At 37.0% G+C, this 16,543-nt stretch overlaps 1 protein-coding gene across 1 annotated transcript in view; it reads right to left on the bottom strand.

The window, feature by feature from the left end:
- Positions 1 to 16,543, bottom strand: part of MYO3B (myosin IIIB) — a 183,150-nt gene that overhangs the window by 126,825 nt on the left and 39,782 nt on the right. Inside the window, exons 16-18 of the mRNA XM_076005394.1 lie at positions 9,486 to 9,513; positions 3,050 to 3,065; positions 1,257 to 1,271 (exon numbers count right to left, since the gene is read on the bottom strand). Coding sequence (XP_075861509.1) covers positions 1,257 to 1,271; positions 3,050 to 3,065; positions 9,486 to 9,513 — 59 coding nt within the window. The remainder of the gene's footprint in view (positions 1 to 1,256; positions 1,272 to 3,049; positions 3,066 to 9,485; positions 9,514 to 16,543) is intronic.

The following is a 16,543-nucleotide window of genomic DNA, read 5'->3' as shown; positions in this document are numbered from 1 at the left end:
GGTATAGATGGGAAATGTCCCCCCCACCCCCAGACCTTTAAAGGTGTCTACATTGGCAAAGGACAGACTTGGCTGCACTCTCCACAGATGTAAATTTCCCCCTCCCCACAAAAGTCAGTTTTGCAGTGTTATTTCTATCTGTGAGATTCATGGCAGCCATCTCAAAAATATGTCAAAGAAATATATTTTGGGGTTAAATATTTCTAATTTCCTTCAAGTGATGCACACACTCATCACTTCTATTCAACACAGTATTGGAAATCCTAGCTAGAGCAATTAGGTAAGAAAAAGAAATAAACGGCATCCAAATCAGAAAGGAAGAAGTAAAATTATCTCTGTCCATAGATGACATCTTATCTTAGAAAATTCTGAAGAGCCCATATAAAAAAAATATCGTTAGAATTAATAAATGTTAGAACTAACTTTGGTGAAGTTGCAGGACACAAAAATGAACAAACAAAACTCAGCTACATTTCAATATCCTAACAATGAACTATTCAAAAAAGAAATTAAGAAAACCATTCCATTTACAATAGAATAAAAAATAAAATAGGAATAAATTTAACCAAGGAGGCAAAAGACATATACAATAAAAACTACAAGACATCACTGAAAGAAATTAAGGAAGGCACAAATAAATGGAAGAACATCACTATTCATGGACTGAAAAACTTAATATTGTTAAAATGTCCATACTACCCAAAGTGATCTACGGATTCAATGCAATTTCGATCACAATCCCAATGACATCTTTTTCAGAAGTAGAAAAAAATCCTAAAATCCTTATAAACCACTAAAGACTCAGAATAGCTGTAACAATTGAGAGAAAGAAGATCAAAACTCAAGGAGGCCTCACATTTCCTGACTTCAAAACATATTATAAAGACACAGTAATCTAAATACTATGCTACTGAAATAAAGACAGTCATATAGGCCAATGAAACAGAACAGAGTGCCCAGAAATAAACTCATATATATATATATGATCAAATGATCTTTGACAATGGTGCCAAGACTATATAATGGGCAAAAGTAATCTCTAGGAAAAGTGGATATTCATATGCAAAAGAATGAAATTGAACTCTTACCTTATATCATAAACTTAAAATGAATTTAAAAGTTAATATAAGACCTGAAACTATAAAACTCTAGGAGAAAATATAGAAGAAAAGCTTCGTAACAGTCTTGGCAATGATTATTTGGATATGACACCAAAAGTACAGTCAACAAAAACAAAAATAGACAAATGAGACTACATAAAACTAAAACTTCTGTGCAGCCAAGGAAACAATCAACAGAGTGAAGAGACAACCTATAGAATTGGAGAAAATATCTTCAAGCCATATATCTAATAAGGAATTAATATCCAGAATGTATAAACAACTCCTACAACTCAACAGCAAAAAAAGCAAATACTTTGACTTAAAAATGTGCAAAGCATTTGCACATATAGACATATCTCCAAAGAAGGTATACAAATGGCTAATGGGTATATGAACAGATACTCAGTATCACTAATTAGCAGGGAAATGAAATGAAAATCAAAACCACAATGAGATGACATATCACCTCATACCTGTTAGGATTGCATTAAAAAAAAAAAACAGAAAATAACAAGTGTTGAAGAGAATGTGTAGAAATGGGAACCCTTTCCACTGTTAGTAGCATATAAAATGGTGCAGCTGCTGTGGAAAACATAGAATGAAAGTTCCCTTAAAAATTAAAAGTAGATCTACCATGTGATCCAGCAATCCCACTTCTGAGTATTTATCCAAGAGAATTGAAAATAGGATCTCAAAGAGATATTTGCTTTCCATTACAATAGCCTACAGGTAGAAACAAACTAAATGCCCATGGACAGAGGAATAGGCAAAGAAAATGTGGTATACATACACAATGGAATATTCAGCCTTTAAAAAAGAAGAAAATCCTGTCATTTGCTACAACACGGATGAAGCTGTAGGATACTATGCTAAGTGAAATGAGCCAGTCACAGAAGCACACAATACTTCGTGATTCTACTCATATGAGGTAGCTAAAGTAGTCAAACTCATAAAATCAGAGAGTAGAATAGTAGCTGCCAGTGGCTGGGGTCAGAAGAAAATGGGGAGCTGCTGCTTAATAGGTATAGAGCTTCAGTCATGCAAGATGAAAAAGTTCTAGAGATCTGCTGTACAACAACATGCACATAGTTAATGATACTGTATTGTACACAAATTTTGTTCAGAAGATATGTTTCATGTTATATATTTTTCACTACATCAACAACAAATAGTCCAATTAGGGTGCTGCTAGTCATTCATAGAGATGAATATGGAAGAAAAAAGATGCTGAAAGTTTTCCTGAGAAAGAAGTTGGATTGACAGAGAACAAGAGACATAGACACTGATAGGTAGATCAGACAGTAAGGATGCTATAACGTAGAGAAAATGTTTTTTCCTCTACCCATCCTAGGTTCATGGGTGAGGCCCCTATAACAAAAGACAGATTAATAAAAGAAAAGCATACAAATTTATTTAATGTAAGTTTTAGGTGACAAGGGAACCTTCATAAGGAAATAAAAGGGAGCGTAATGGAGAAAGATGATAGGAAAAAGAATATGATTTAATGGTAATAAACTGGGGAAACATGGCAAGGCCTGTTTGTTCAGATTCTTCTCTATGTCCCTGTGTCTTCAGAGAGAAGGTTGCTACTTTCCTCTGGGTATCGGGATGGCACCTCTCATCTGAGGGTCTCATCCCATACTTTGAGATAGTGAGTCCTGAATCCCATCAATCCCTCAACACATAGGGAGGAACCTGGCCACTCCCAGAGAACCAGTGGGGTAGGCAGTGGGAGGAAGCAGCCTCCGATTCCTGGAGGCCAATGGAGCTTTGTGGGGCTTTGCATTTTCCAGGGGCATGATCTTGAGCAAGTTAACTTCAGTTAACTCAGTTAACTCAGAGCTTCAGTTTCCTAGTCTATAATATGAAGACAGTACTACCTACTTATCAGCATTGTTATGGGGATTCAGTGAGATAATTCATAAAAAGCACAGTCCACACAGGACTGGTACAAAGCAAGTACTCACTTCACATTAACTAATATTTTATTATTATTATTTGCTGTTCACATAGGTCTCAGAGCAGAGAGTAGAAGGCAAGAAAAGACCAGGGAATCTCACCAACTCTCTACGTGAGGACTGGCTAGTAAAAAAAAAAAAAAAAAAAAAAAAAAAAGGGTAAGAAAACATAAGGCAACTCTTAGTCACTCAGATTCCTATCCCTTTTTACCTTTGAAGGGGCTGAGTGGCCTGTTCAGACTCTCTTCTCCCCTCCTCTCTACCCACCCACCCTTCACCACTTCTCTTTTCCCCTGCCCCCCAAATCAAGTGTGTGAAGAGATTTATTTGCATTTTTACCTACAGTGTCATTTGATTCTGTAGCAAAATAAAAGTTGTCAATGAAAGGAAGTGCTGCAATTTGTGCATACGCAAGACACTCAAGATTTCAAAGTTTTAGCAAGTCTAGCACAAAGATGTCCAAATGTTTTCTCTGGCGATATCTTCAGAGGCTAAACTGTGATTAATAGCCCAGAAAGAACCCTTTGAAGCAGGATTGGTGACATCAAAGTCCTAATCCAGGGGTGGCAGGAGCTTTATAATGAGTGGGAAGCATTTTAACACATTTCAAAGGATTTACAGCATGAATAAACAATAGACCTCAGCAGATGTGCCACACACACCTTTCAGAAACATAACCTATACAAAGTTTCCATTTTAATTTAAATGTAAATACAGTGTTCACACTTCTTTCAAATGTTAAGCATCCTCAGTGCTTCACCCCTAGACAGCCTCTTTCCAGCTGAGTATACCTCATTGCCCCAGAACACCCTCCTGCTTCTCAAAACTGTGACTACCAACTGTGTCCTATATGTCCTATCTGTGGGAGAGAAAACGGAAGTTAGAGGCATATAATGGAATGTATATCCTATTCTGTAACTGGGTTAAGAGAGAGTCTGAACTGGCACTTACAATGATCTCAGACAATTTCCCTGCCTCCAACTTAAACGGGAAAGAGACAAGTGGCCTGAAGACAGAGCTGGAACTTTTAAAAGATGGTAATTTTCTACCTGCTTCAGAGGATTTTCATCTACTGAAAGTACCCAGCATCAATGATTTCATCTTCAACCTTTAAAAAAATTGCCCAAAATGATGGGTTGATGTTTTAAATAATCAAGCATAGCATTCAGTTTCCCTCTGCTTCCACCTCTGGATTTAAAGGACATTTATTTCGGATGTTTTTCTGTTTTGATTTTCCCTCCAAACACAAGAAATAGACTAATAAACTGAGAAATGATTGCTAAGCAATGCTGAAATGTAAAAAGTTGTTTGTGTCAAATTGCTACAAATATAAGGAGCTGTAAATAAAAAATCAAATACTTCAGTTCATCTGTTACAAGACTGAGTTATCTCAGTAGACCTGAGAACTGAAACCATGTACCCCACAGTCAGCTTGGATAAGTGAGAACTGAAACCACATCTTACCATCTACATTACAAAGACTTTGTACAATTCCTGTCTCTATTAGCCTGACTCTCTTTCCAGGAGTCTCCTGCCCAGGCAATGGTTTGCTCATTACAGGAACTTCCTGAAAGACCCATCAACTTTTCCATGGAAAGTACTCTATGATTCTATGAATCCCTCTTTCCAAAATCCTCCCCTTGCTGTTTCCACCAATCCTGTCGTACTGTGATCCTTACCCAGTGTTAATCAAGGGCCCCCACATTGAAAGACTTGCCTTAAATCAAACATGATTTCTCAACAAATTCTGACCTTGGCTTCCCTTCACCAAAGCTTTAAAAGGTGGTATTCTCCCTTATTGTGGTAAACAATAAACTGCATTTTGTCTTAAAAATGGGTTGTGAAACATTTGGGCAGCTAGCTTGGAACAGACCTATGCTAGTGTGATATTTGCAGTGATTAAAATGTTCTAATTTCAGTTACAAAACTGTAGCTAATAAAATGCAAGGAATTAAGTTCAGGACATAGTTATAAAAAACATACTATAGTATTTTGTATGGTAAAAAAAAAAAAAAAAACCACTTAGTTTGTCTTTACATAGCCATCTATCCTAAATCTATAATAAGCATTTGTTTTAGATTTGATACATTGAGATAACTTAAGATAGCCACAAAACATGACAAGCTGTGGAAGCCAAAAGAAGGGAGATCATGTGTGATGTTAAATTTTGTTCTGCAGTTTTTACTTTCTCCCCTGGTGTTTATGGCTTTAAGGGTTAATATCAATAAATGGGCACAATAGATCAGAAGAATTCTCAGGCCACTTGGACATGGCCTAATCTCTTATAAAAAGAACATGGATAATTTAATATATACAGTCATGTGCTGCTTAATGACAGGGATGTATTCAGAGAAATGCATATTTGATGATTTCATCATTGTGGGAACCTCACAAAGTGTACTTACACAAACTTAGATAGTATAGTCTACACACTGTGAAAGTTGTAGATACCAGGATGAAATCATTTATGTCAAACCCAAACAAAGTAGTGCCCAGGAAGGCCTGAAGGAGAGGAAGCTCATGCTTACATATCTGAGATAAGAACTATTTCCAAGGGCTTTCTAAAAATCCCAAAAGAAACCCTTTTGCATACTTCACTCATCTCCTCCTTTGATAAGGCTTATCACTAGACATTCTTTAGGACCACAATAATTCAATTAAGATGTTTTCAGAAGAACACTTGCCCAGTTAATAGCATCTCCACCAATTAACTGACAACTCTGGCTTTGAACTTCTGGAAGCAATGAACTCTGTTTCTAAGCAGCTTATATAAATCTCTTTTTGCTAATAAAAACTTCCCTCACCCAGTGCACTAGTGGCTTGCCATTTCATGTATTCCAGATTATAATCCTTATTTCTATTCCCAAATAAACTCAAGATATTTAGAGATAATTTTGTCTAGTATCTTTTTCTTTAGGTTGACAACACCTAGGCTATATGGTATAGCCTACTGCTTCTTAGGCTACAAACCTGTACAACATGTTACTGTACTGAATACTGTAGGCAATTGTGACACAATGGTATTTGTGTATCTATACATATCTAAACATAGAAAAGATACAGTAAAATATGGTATAAACGATAAAAAATGGTATACCTGTATAAAGCATTTATCATGAATGGAGCATATAGGGCTGGAAGTTGCTCTCGGTGAGTTAGTGAGTGAGTGGTGAGTGAATGTGAAGGCCTAGGACATTACTGTACACTACTGCAGACTTTATAAACACTGTAGAGTTAGGCTACACTAAATTTATTTTTAAATATTTTCTTTTTTAAATAATTAACCTTAGCTTACTGTAACTTTTTTATTTGATAAAGTTTTAAATTTTTAAAAACTTTTTGGCTCTTTTGTAATAATACAAACACATTGTATAGCTGTACAAAAATATTTTCTTTCTTTATATCCTTATTTTATATGTTTTTAATTTTTAAAAATTTTTTCTTTTTTACTTTTTAAACAATTTCTGTTAAAAACTGAGACACAAACACACACTTTAGCCTAGGCCTACACAGAGCTAGGATCATCAATATCATTGTCTTCTACCTCCATACCTTGTGCCACTGGAAGGTCTGTAGGGACAATAACACATGGAGCTGTCATTTCCTATGATAATAATTGCTTCTTCTGGAATATATCCTGAAGGCCCTGCTTGAGGCTGTTTATAGTTAACTTTGTGTTTTTTAATAATTAGGAGTACATATTAAAATAACAATAAAAATACGGTATACTAAATATATAAACCAGTAACATAGTCATTTATTATCATTATCCAGAATTATGTACTATCCATAATTGTATGTACTATATTTTTATACAACTGGCAACACAGTAGATTTGCTTAGACCAGCCTCACCACAAACACATGAGTCAATGCATTACAAAGGCTGTGACATCCCTAGGCAATAGGAACTTTTCAGTTCCATTATAATCTATGAGACCACAGTCATTTATGTGGTCTGTCATTGACTGAAATGTCCTTATCTTGTGCATGACTATATATAGAAAGGGTTGTAGTTTTGTGGAGTGAAGAAATCAAGAATAAGAGACCAACCTGTTCTCCTATCTTTTTTATTGAAAAAGATAAGCACAGATAACAAATTCACTCTCTTTATGAATACACAACATTGCCCTTATCATGCATGTGAGAAATTCAAAGCCCAAGAGAAATCCCTTCCGAATTTCTGTATTGACTTTTAATTGGCAATTGTCTGTTATTTTAAGGAATTTCCAGATAATTAACATCTCTAGACTCTGCTTGAAGGAAGCCAAATCAATTTTTTCACTGATCTGCTTAATTTTTATTTAGAATGTAAACTACAGCTTTAAAGATTTGTGACCCAGAGATCTCAAATTGTAGTGCTAGGGAAAAAATAGTAACTCTCTTCCTACTCCTTAAGGTTTAAAACTCATAAACAGGATGTCAGCCTAGCAGACAACTGTCCCGAATCCTAGACTACTTCAAGTAGCTAACAAGGCTTCCCTTTCCTAACATAGTCACTGGTGGAATTGCTCTCAGTTTCCTGAATTTTATTACCACATTGGTAGAAGTTGCTAGTTTAGTCTGTCTTAATGACAAAAATTTCCAAAATTAAAGCAAGATGTAGAAAACTCCTCCATATATTTTTGGGTGGAGTTTGCTTGGAAATAACATGGCTGACACATGACATGGTATGTTTTCACAAAATACTAGCCAGCCTAAACTGTTGACATTTACCCAACAACTACCTAAGAGGACCTGACCCAATAAAACAAAAAACAAAAAACCCACATACACCTGTCCGTCAGCACGCATGTGTCACTGAGGTGTGAGAATGGTTTATTCCAATCTCAGAGCAAACTCCACACACAGCACAGTGGTTTTCTGTCCAACTAGGGCAAGTCCTGGGTAAAATCACAATTCAGGCAAAGGATGTATTCAAGTTTCCCACGCCCTTTTTTACTTCCCTATTTTCACTTCTGAAGGTACAACATGGCTACCCCAACATCCCTACCCCAACAACAAATTCCTCCTACTTATTTGTCCCACCCTTGAATGCAGTACACACCTTCCTGCTCCTACCCATCAAACCTCTTTTTGTCTTTGTTCTAAACCTTCAGAGCACTATTCTCCTGTGACAGTTAATCCAGGTATAATTTGTTAATGGATAGGTAAATATATTACTTTACTTAGGTGAGATGTTTGTATGGCATGGAAAGCTTCTAGAAACAAAATTTGTATGGAATGATTCTACTGATGGGAATGTTGAGTACCTATACATTATCTAGTGTCCAGGTAAGAGGGATAGTATTAAAGCAGGGGGGAACATTCATTTAATAATGCTGAAGTTATTCATATTTTGAAATAATACATTAAAGGCCTTCTATGGGTCTTACAGAGATTAATGAAATACAGTTGTCCTGGAACTTCTGGTTCCAAAATGACAGCATATGCGGTAGCGTATGCCTATAATCCTAGCACTCTGGGAGGCCGAGGTGGGTGGATCTTTTGAGCTCAGGAGTTCAAGACCAGCCTGAGCAAGAGCAAGACCCAGTCTCTACTAAAAAATAGAAAGAAATTAGCTGGACAACTAAAAATATACAGAAAAAATTAGCCGGGCATGGTGGCGCATGCCTGTAGTCCCAGCTACTCAGGAGCCTGAGGCAGTATGATTGCTTGAGTACAGGAGTTTGAGGTTGCTGTGAGCTAGGCTGATGCCACAGCACTCTAGCCTGGGCAAGAGAGTGAGACTCTGTCTCAAAAAAAAAAAAAAAAAAAAAAAAAACCCAAAAACATAAAAAACCAAAATGACAGCATAGAGGCAAGCTGGATTCTCTCCCCTCAACTGAAAACCAAAAAACAAATACACAACTTAGAGATTTTCACCAGCAACAACTCAGAGTTCAAGTATGGGGACGAGACAGTTCCCAGAGCCACAGAGAAGTAGAAAAATGCTGAGTAAATGGTAGAAGAATCAGATTTCCACATCCACAATACCCCTTCCCTCATTCTGCCCAGCACCAACCATGCAGAAAAGCTACCCCAACTCACAGTTTCTACATAGGAGAAAGTGAAATTGAGGTGGTCAACCAGCTTTCCCACCTTCTTGAGTTCCCTGGCAGGTGACTGGTTTTCCCTTAACCCACAGGAAACATCATGACTGCCTGAAGGGAGAAATATCCCTGAGGACAGGCGGAGATCAAGGAGAGAAGTGAAACTTCTATCCCCAGCCCTGGAAACTGCTTTGTAACTCAAAGGAGATGTCAAATCAGAGCAGCTGTTCAGCAGCTCCCTGCTGTAGGAGGTATGTTCAGCAGGTCCCCTGGCACAAACCCATAGCCAGCTTTCCCACACTACTGGTATAACCCCTTTGAGACCTCCCCCATTTGGGATAAGTAGTGCTCCAACCATTTACTAGGGCCAAGGCAAACCTAGGCTTAAGGCACCACCTAGAGCAGAAAAGGAGGCAGTGACCTAGCATCACAGATTTGCTAAACAAATATATTCAATAAAAACCAAAACAAGTTGGGTATGGTGGTCGACATCTGCAAGCACTTTGGGAGACCAAGGTGGAAGGATCACTTGAGGCCTGGAGTTTGAGACCAGCCTCGGCAACATAGCAAAGGCCCTGTTCCTACAAAAAAATAATAATTAAAAAATTAGCTGAGCATGGTGGCACACACCTATAGTTCTAGCAACTCAGGAGGCTGAGGCAAGAGGATCATTTGAGCCTAGGAGTTTGAGGCTAGAGTGAGCTATGACCACACCACTATACTTCAGCCTGGATGACACAGTGGGACCCTGTCTCAAAAAAAAAAAAAAAAAACCGGGTATGGTGGCTCCCACCTATAATTAATCCCAACACCACTTTGGGAGGCCAAGGTGAGAAGATCACTTGAGGCCAGGAGTTTAAGATCAGCCTGGGCAATTTGGTGAGACCCCCATATCTATAAAAACTAAAAAATAGCTGGGCATGGTGGTACATGCCTGTAGTCCTAGCTACAGTCTTCCCTGTTTGGGAGGCTGAGGCAACAGGATTGCTTGAGCCCAGCAGTTCAAGGCTGCAGTGAACCATGATCACCTCACTGTACTCTAGCCTGTGTGACAGAGCAAAACCCTGTCTCAGAAAACAAAAACATAACCAAAAAAACCCCCAAACAAACCAGACAGAGAAAACCAGAATAAATAATCCTTTCATGCAAAGACACAGACATATACCCACAGGAAACAACAGCAAACAGGGAACTGTTTACCTCCCCACAAGAACACAGCAAAAATCCAATGACTGACTCTAACAAAATAGCAATTGTGAGCTCTCTAAGCAAGAATTCAAAATAGCAGTTTTAAAGAAATTCAGCGATCTCCAAGATAACACAGAAAAGCAATTCATAAATTTATCAGATAAATTTAACAAGGAGATTGAAATAATAAAAAATAAACCAAACAGAAATCTTGGAACCGAGAAATACATTTGCCAACCTGACGGACTCTTTAGAGGATCTCAACAGCAGAATGAACCAAGCAAAGGAAGAGGAAGTGAGCTCGAAGACCAGATATTTGAAAATACAAAGTCAGAGAAGGAAAAAAAAAAAAAAAAAGAATGAAAAGAAATGAAAACTGCCTATGATATATAGAAAATTATCCCAGAAGATCAAATCTAAGTGTTATTGGGAGCTGAGCAAGAGCAAGGGGTAAAAAACTTATTTAAAGAAATAATAACAGAAAACTTTCCAAAATTTGAGAAAGGTATAAATATCTAGGTACATGAAGGTCTTAGAACACAAAATAGATTCAAAGGAAATGAGAATACCCCAAGGCATATAATAGTCAAATTCTCAAAAGTCAAGGAAAAAGAGAGGATCCTAAAAGCAGCAAGAGAAAAGAAGCAAACAACATATAAAGGAGCTCTAGTTTGTCTAGCAATAGACTTCTCAACAGAAATCATAGATGTTGGGGGGAATGGAATGACATTTTCAAAGTGCTCAAAGGAAAAAAACTGCTATCCAAGAATATTGTATTCAGCAAAATTATCATTTGACTATTAAGTCGAGATAAAGTCTTTCCTAGAAAAGCAAAAGGTTAGAGAATTCACAACCACCAGACCCATCTTTCAAAAAGTGCTAAAGGAAGTTCTTCAATCTGGAAGAAATAAAACACTAACGTGCAAAAGAAGTTTTCAAACTACAAAAAATTAAATACATGGACAAACTCAGAATACTCTATTAATGTATTTGTGGTGTGCAATCCATTCATAACTAGTATGAAACTCAAAAGACAAATCTATCAAAAACAATATTTTCAGCAACCTGTTAAGAAATAGGTAATATAAAAATATGTACCATGTTTCCCTGAAAATAAGACCTACCCATAAAATAAGCCCTCACAGGATTTCTAAGCATTTGTGCAATATAAGCCATACCCTGAAAATAAGACAACCCATGCATTTCGTCGAGGAGTGGTAAAGAAGACAAGCAGCCCTCCTCATCTGCACCATGAGAGCTCTATTGCTCGACATGAGAGATTGGGGCCAATGGTTCTAAAGGAAATAGAGTCGCAAGAAATTCAGAATGGACTTTGGGATTTGGAGAGTTATGATGATTTTCCAGAAGAAGATGATTTTCCAGAAGAAGAAGATGAATAAATGTAGATTGTTGTACCATAAAAAAAAAAATAACACATCCCCTGAAAATAAGTCCTAGGGTGTCTTCTTGAGGAAAAATAAGTATAAGACCCTGTCTTATTTTCAGGGAAACACGGTAAATGAAGACAACTAAAAGTCAAAATGGACTCACCAGCAAACTGGTATTAACTGAGCAGCACCTAAGTGGACACATAGGTACTACAGTAATAGGGTATTGGGCAGATGGGAGGGGGGAGGGGGCGGGTATATACATACATAATGAGTGAGATGTGCACCATCTGGGGGATGGTCATGCTGGAGACTCAGACTTGTGGGGGGAGGGGGGAATGGGCATTTATTGAAACCTTAAAATCTGTACCCCCATAATATGCTGAAATAAAAAAAAAAAGAAAAGTCAAAATGGGAGTGGGGTGAAGTTAAACTGTGAAATTTTTTTGTGTGTGTTTTTGCCTTTGTTTGTTTCTATTCTTTTATTTGTGTTCTAAGTTGTCTCTTTTTTTTTTTTTTTTTTTTTTTTTGAGACAGAGTCTCGCTTTCTTGCCTAGGCTAGTGTGAGTGCCGTGGCGTCAGCCTAGCTCACAGCAACCTCAAACTCCTGGGCTCAAGCAATCCTACTGCCTCAGCCTCCCGAGTTGCTGGGACTACAGGCACGAGCCACCATGCCCGGCTAATTTTTTTTTATATATATATATTAGTTGGCCAATTGATTTCTTTCTATTTTTATAGTAGAGACGGGGTCTCGCTCAGGCTGGTTTTGAACTCCTGACCTTGAGCAATCCGCCCGCCTCGGCCTCCCAGAGTGCTAGGATTACAAGCATGAGCCACCGCGCCCGGCCTAAGTTGTCTCTTTAAAATAACTTGTTAAGAAAAAGCATTTGACAAAGTCCAACACACCTTTAGGATAAAAAATCTTAATAAAATAGGCATAGGTGGCTCATATCTTAAAATTGTCAAATCCATTTATGACAAACCCATAGCCAATATCATACTGAATAGGGAAAAATTGAAACCATTCCCACTTCAAACTGGAACTAGACAAGGATGCCCACTATCTCCTCTTCTATTCAACATAGTGCTCAAAGTCCTAGCTATAGCAATCAGGCAAAAGAGGGATATTAAGGGCATTCAAGTGAGTGCAGATGAGATCAAACTCTCGGTCTTTGCCGATGATATGATATTATACCTAGAAAACCCCATGGATTCGTTCAAGAGACTCCTAGATTTTATAAATGAATTTGGTAAAGTCTCAGGTTACAAAATCAATATACATAAATCAGAGTCATTCATATATACCAAGAACTGTCAAGCCAAAACTCAAATCAAAAATCCAATACCTTTTACTATAGCCCTAAAGAAAATTAAATATCTAGAAATATATTTAATGAAAGATACAAAAGACTTACACAAGGAGAACTACAAAACACTAAAGAAAGAAATTACAGAAGATGTAAACAGATGGAAAAGTCTACCTTGTTCATGGATTAGTAGAACCAATATTGTTAAAATGTCAATATTACCTAAAGTCATCTACAGAATATATGCAATCCCCATCAAAGTACCACCATCATTCTTTACAGATGTAGAAAAAATAATTCTTCACTTTGTATGGAACCAGAAAAAACCTCGTATAGCTAAAGCAATCTTAAGTAAAAAGAACAAACTGGGAGGCATCAGTCTTCCTGACTTCAAGCTGTACTATAAAGCAATAATAATTAAATCAGCCTGGGACTGGCACAAGAACAGAAGCATTGATATTTGGAATAGGACTGAGATTCCAGAGATGAAATCATCTGCATACGGTAACCTAATCTTTGATAAAGCAGACAAAAATATACAACGGAGAAAAGAATCTCTCTTCAATAAATGGAGCTGGGAAAACTGGATAGCTACATGCAGAAGAATGAATCAGGATCCCTACCTTTCACCTCTCACAAAAATTCACTCAAGATGGATAACAGATTTAAACCTAAGGCATGAAACCTTAACAATCCTAGAAGAAGATGTTGGGAAAACCCTTTCAGACATTGGCCTAGGCAAAGAATTCTTGAAGAAGACCCCCAAAGCAATCACCACAGCAACAAAAATAAACAAATGGGATCTGACCAAATTAAAAAGCTTCTGCACAGCCAAGGAAACTATCATTAGAGCAAATAGACAACCTACAAAATGGGAGAAAATATTTGCTCTCTACACTTCCGATAAAGGTCTGATAGATAACAAGAATCTACCTAGAACTCAAAAGAATTAACCAGAAAAAAATCAAACAACCCCATCAAGAAATGGGCAACAGAAATGAACAGAAACTTTTCCAAAGAAGACAGAATAATGGCCTGCAAACATATACAAAAATGCTCAAAATCTCTAATCATTAGAGAAACGCAAATCAAAACCACAATGAGATATCACCTAAACCCAGTGAGATTGGCCTGCATCAAGAAATCCCAAAACAACAAATGCTGGCAAGGATGTGGAGAGACAGGAACACTCTTATACTGCTGGTGGGACTGCAAATTAGTGCAACCTTTGTGGAAAAGAATTTGGAGATACCTCAAATAGCTAGAAATAGAAATACCATTTGACCCAGCAATAGCATTGTTGGGCATCTACCCAAAAGAGCATAAGACATTCTATTATAAAGACATCTGCACCCAAATGTTTATGGCAGCACAATTCACTATTGCAAGGACATGGAAACAGCCCAAGATTCCGTCAACTCATGAGTGGATTATTAAAATTTGGTATATGTTTACAATGGAATATTACTCAATTCTAAGAAACAACAGCAAGCTACCACCGCTTATATTATCCTGGATTAAGCTTATGCCCATTATCCAAAGTGAGGTGATACAAGATCAGAATAATGGGCTCCACATGTACTCATCATCAGATTGGTACTGACTGATTAACACTATGGTGCTTAAAGGGTGGTAGTGTTCACCAGGGATTTGGGGGGTCAGGGGTGGAACCACATCTGAGGGATATGGTGAGCATTGTGGAGGGGAAGGGCATACCTCTAACCCTTGCTAGGGAGAGGCAAAGATATAAAATGTAACCAAAATGTTAAAAAAAAAAAATTTATTGGGTGTCACGCAGGTAGGGGGAGGGGATGGGTATTTACATACATAGTGAGTGCTATGTTATGTGTACCATCTGGGGGATGGACATGCTTGAAACTCTGACTCGAGGGGGGAGGGAAGGCAAGGACAATGTACATAACCTTAACATTTGTATCTCCATAATATGCTGAAATAAAAAATAAAATAAATAAAAAAATAAAATAAAATAACTTGTTATACCTATAAGACCTCACAGTAATCACAGCATAAAAACTTACAATAGAATCACTAAAAATAAAAAGCAAAAATTAAAACATACTGCTAGAGAGAATCACTAAACCACAAAGCAGGACATTAACAAAAGAAGAAAGAGAGGAGTCTCAAAACAACCAGAAAACCGGCAACAAAATGGCGGTAGTAAGTCCTTACTTATCAATAATAACACCGAATGTAAATATTTCCAATTCTCCAATTAAAATGCATAGAGTGGCTGAATGGATAATGAAAGAAGATAATAGCATGAGGAAACTTGGAAAATACACAAACACATGAAAATTAAACAATATGCTACTGAATGAACAATGGATCAATGAAGAATTAAGAGAGAAATTTAAAAATTTCTTGAAACAAATGAAAATAGAAATACAATATAGCAAATTGTATTTGAAATTGTATTATGAAATGCGGAAAAAGCAGTATTAAGAAGGAATTTTATAGCAATAAATGCCTATACCAAAAAAGTAAAAAGATTTTAAATAAACAACCTAATGATGCACCTCAAGGAACTAAAAAGGCAAGAAGAAACCAAACCCAAAAGTAGCAGAAGGAAAGAAATAACGAAGATCAGAGGAGAAATGAAATTGAGACTAAAAAATACAAAAGATCAACAAAACAAAAAGTTGACTTTTTTGAAAAGATAGACAAAATCAACAAATCTTTAGATAAAATAGCTAAGAAAAAAAGAACGAAGACCCAAATTAATAAAATCAGAAATGAAAAAGGAGATATAACAACTGAGACCTCAGAAACACAAAGAATCATTAGAGACTATTATGAACAACTGTGCGTCAAGAAATAGGAAAATCTAGAAGAAATGGATAAATTCCTGGACACATACAAACCTACCAAGGTTGTACCATGAAGAAATAGAAAACCTCAACAAACTGATGACAAGTAATGAGATTGAAGCTGTAATTTAAAAGTCTCCCATGAAAGAAAATCCCAGGACCTGATGGATTCACGCACGCTGAACTCTACCAAACATTTAAAGAAGAATTAATACCAATCCTACTCAAACTCTTCCAAAAATACGAAAAAGAGAAAATACTTCCAAACTCATTCTATGAGGCCAGCATTATCCTGATAACAAAACCAGACAAGGACGCAACAAAAAAAGAAAACTGTAGGCCAATATCCCTGATGAATACAGATGCAAAAATCCTCAGCAATATACTGGCAAATACTGTTAGTTTGGTAGGCAATAGAAGGGGGAGGAGGTTTTGATGATCACATGGCTTAGATAAATGGAGGAAGCTTAGATGACAGTTTTACTGAGATATTTAATTTGCCAGTGCTCACTTCAGAGCTGACCATGAGCAACAGCGATGGCTCTGTTGCTATGGTCTCTTCAATTATTCCTCCTCCTTCACTTTGGTATTGTGAGCTTTGCTAAAGTGAGCTTATTCAATTCTCTAATTTTTATATCAATCTTGTTCCTTAGCACATGAGGGAGAGGACAGAAGTATAGTTTTTTGCTTCCTCTCAGCAATGTTCTTAAGATTAATGAATTCAAGTTGCTCATCTTCAA

Source organism: Microcebus murinus, chromosome 8 (assembly GCF_040939455.1).
Source record: "Microcebus murinus isolate Inina chromosome 8, M.murinus_Inina_mat1.0, whole genome shotgun sequence".
NCBI classification, from domain to species: Eukaryota; Metazoa; Chordata; class Mammalia; order Primates; family Cheirogaleidae; genus Microcebus; species Microcebus murinus.
Note: the sequence above shows the minus strand (reverse complement) of the source record. Positions and strands in the feature narration are given on the sequence as shown.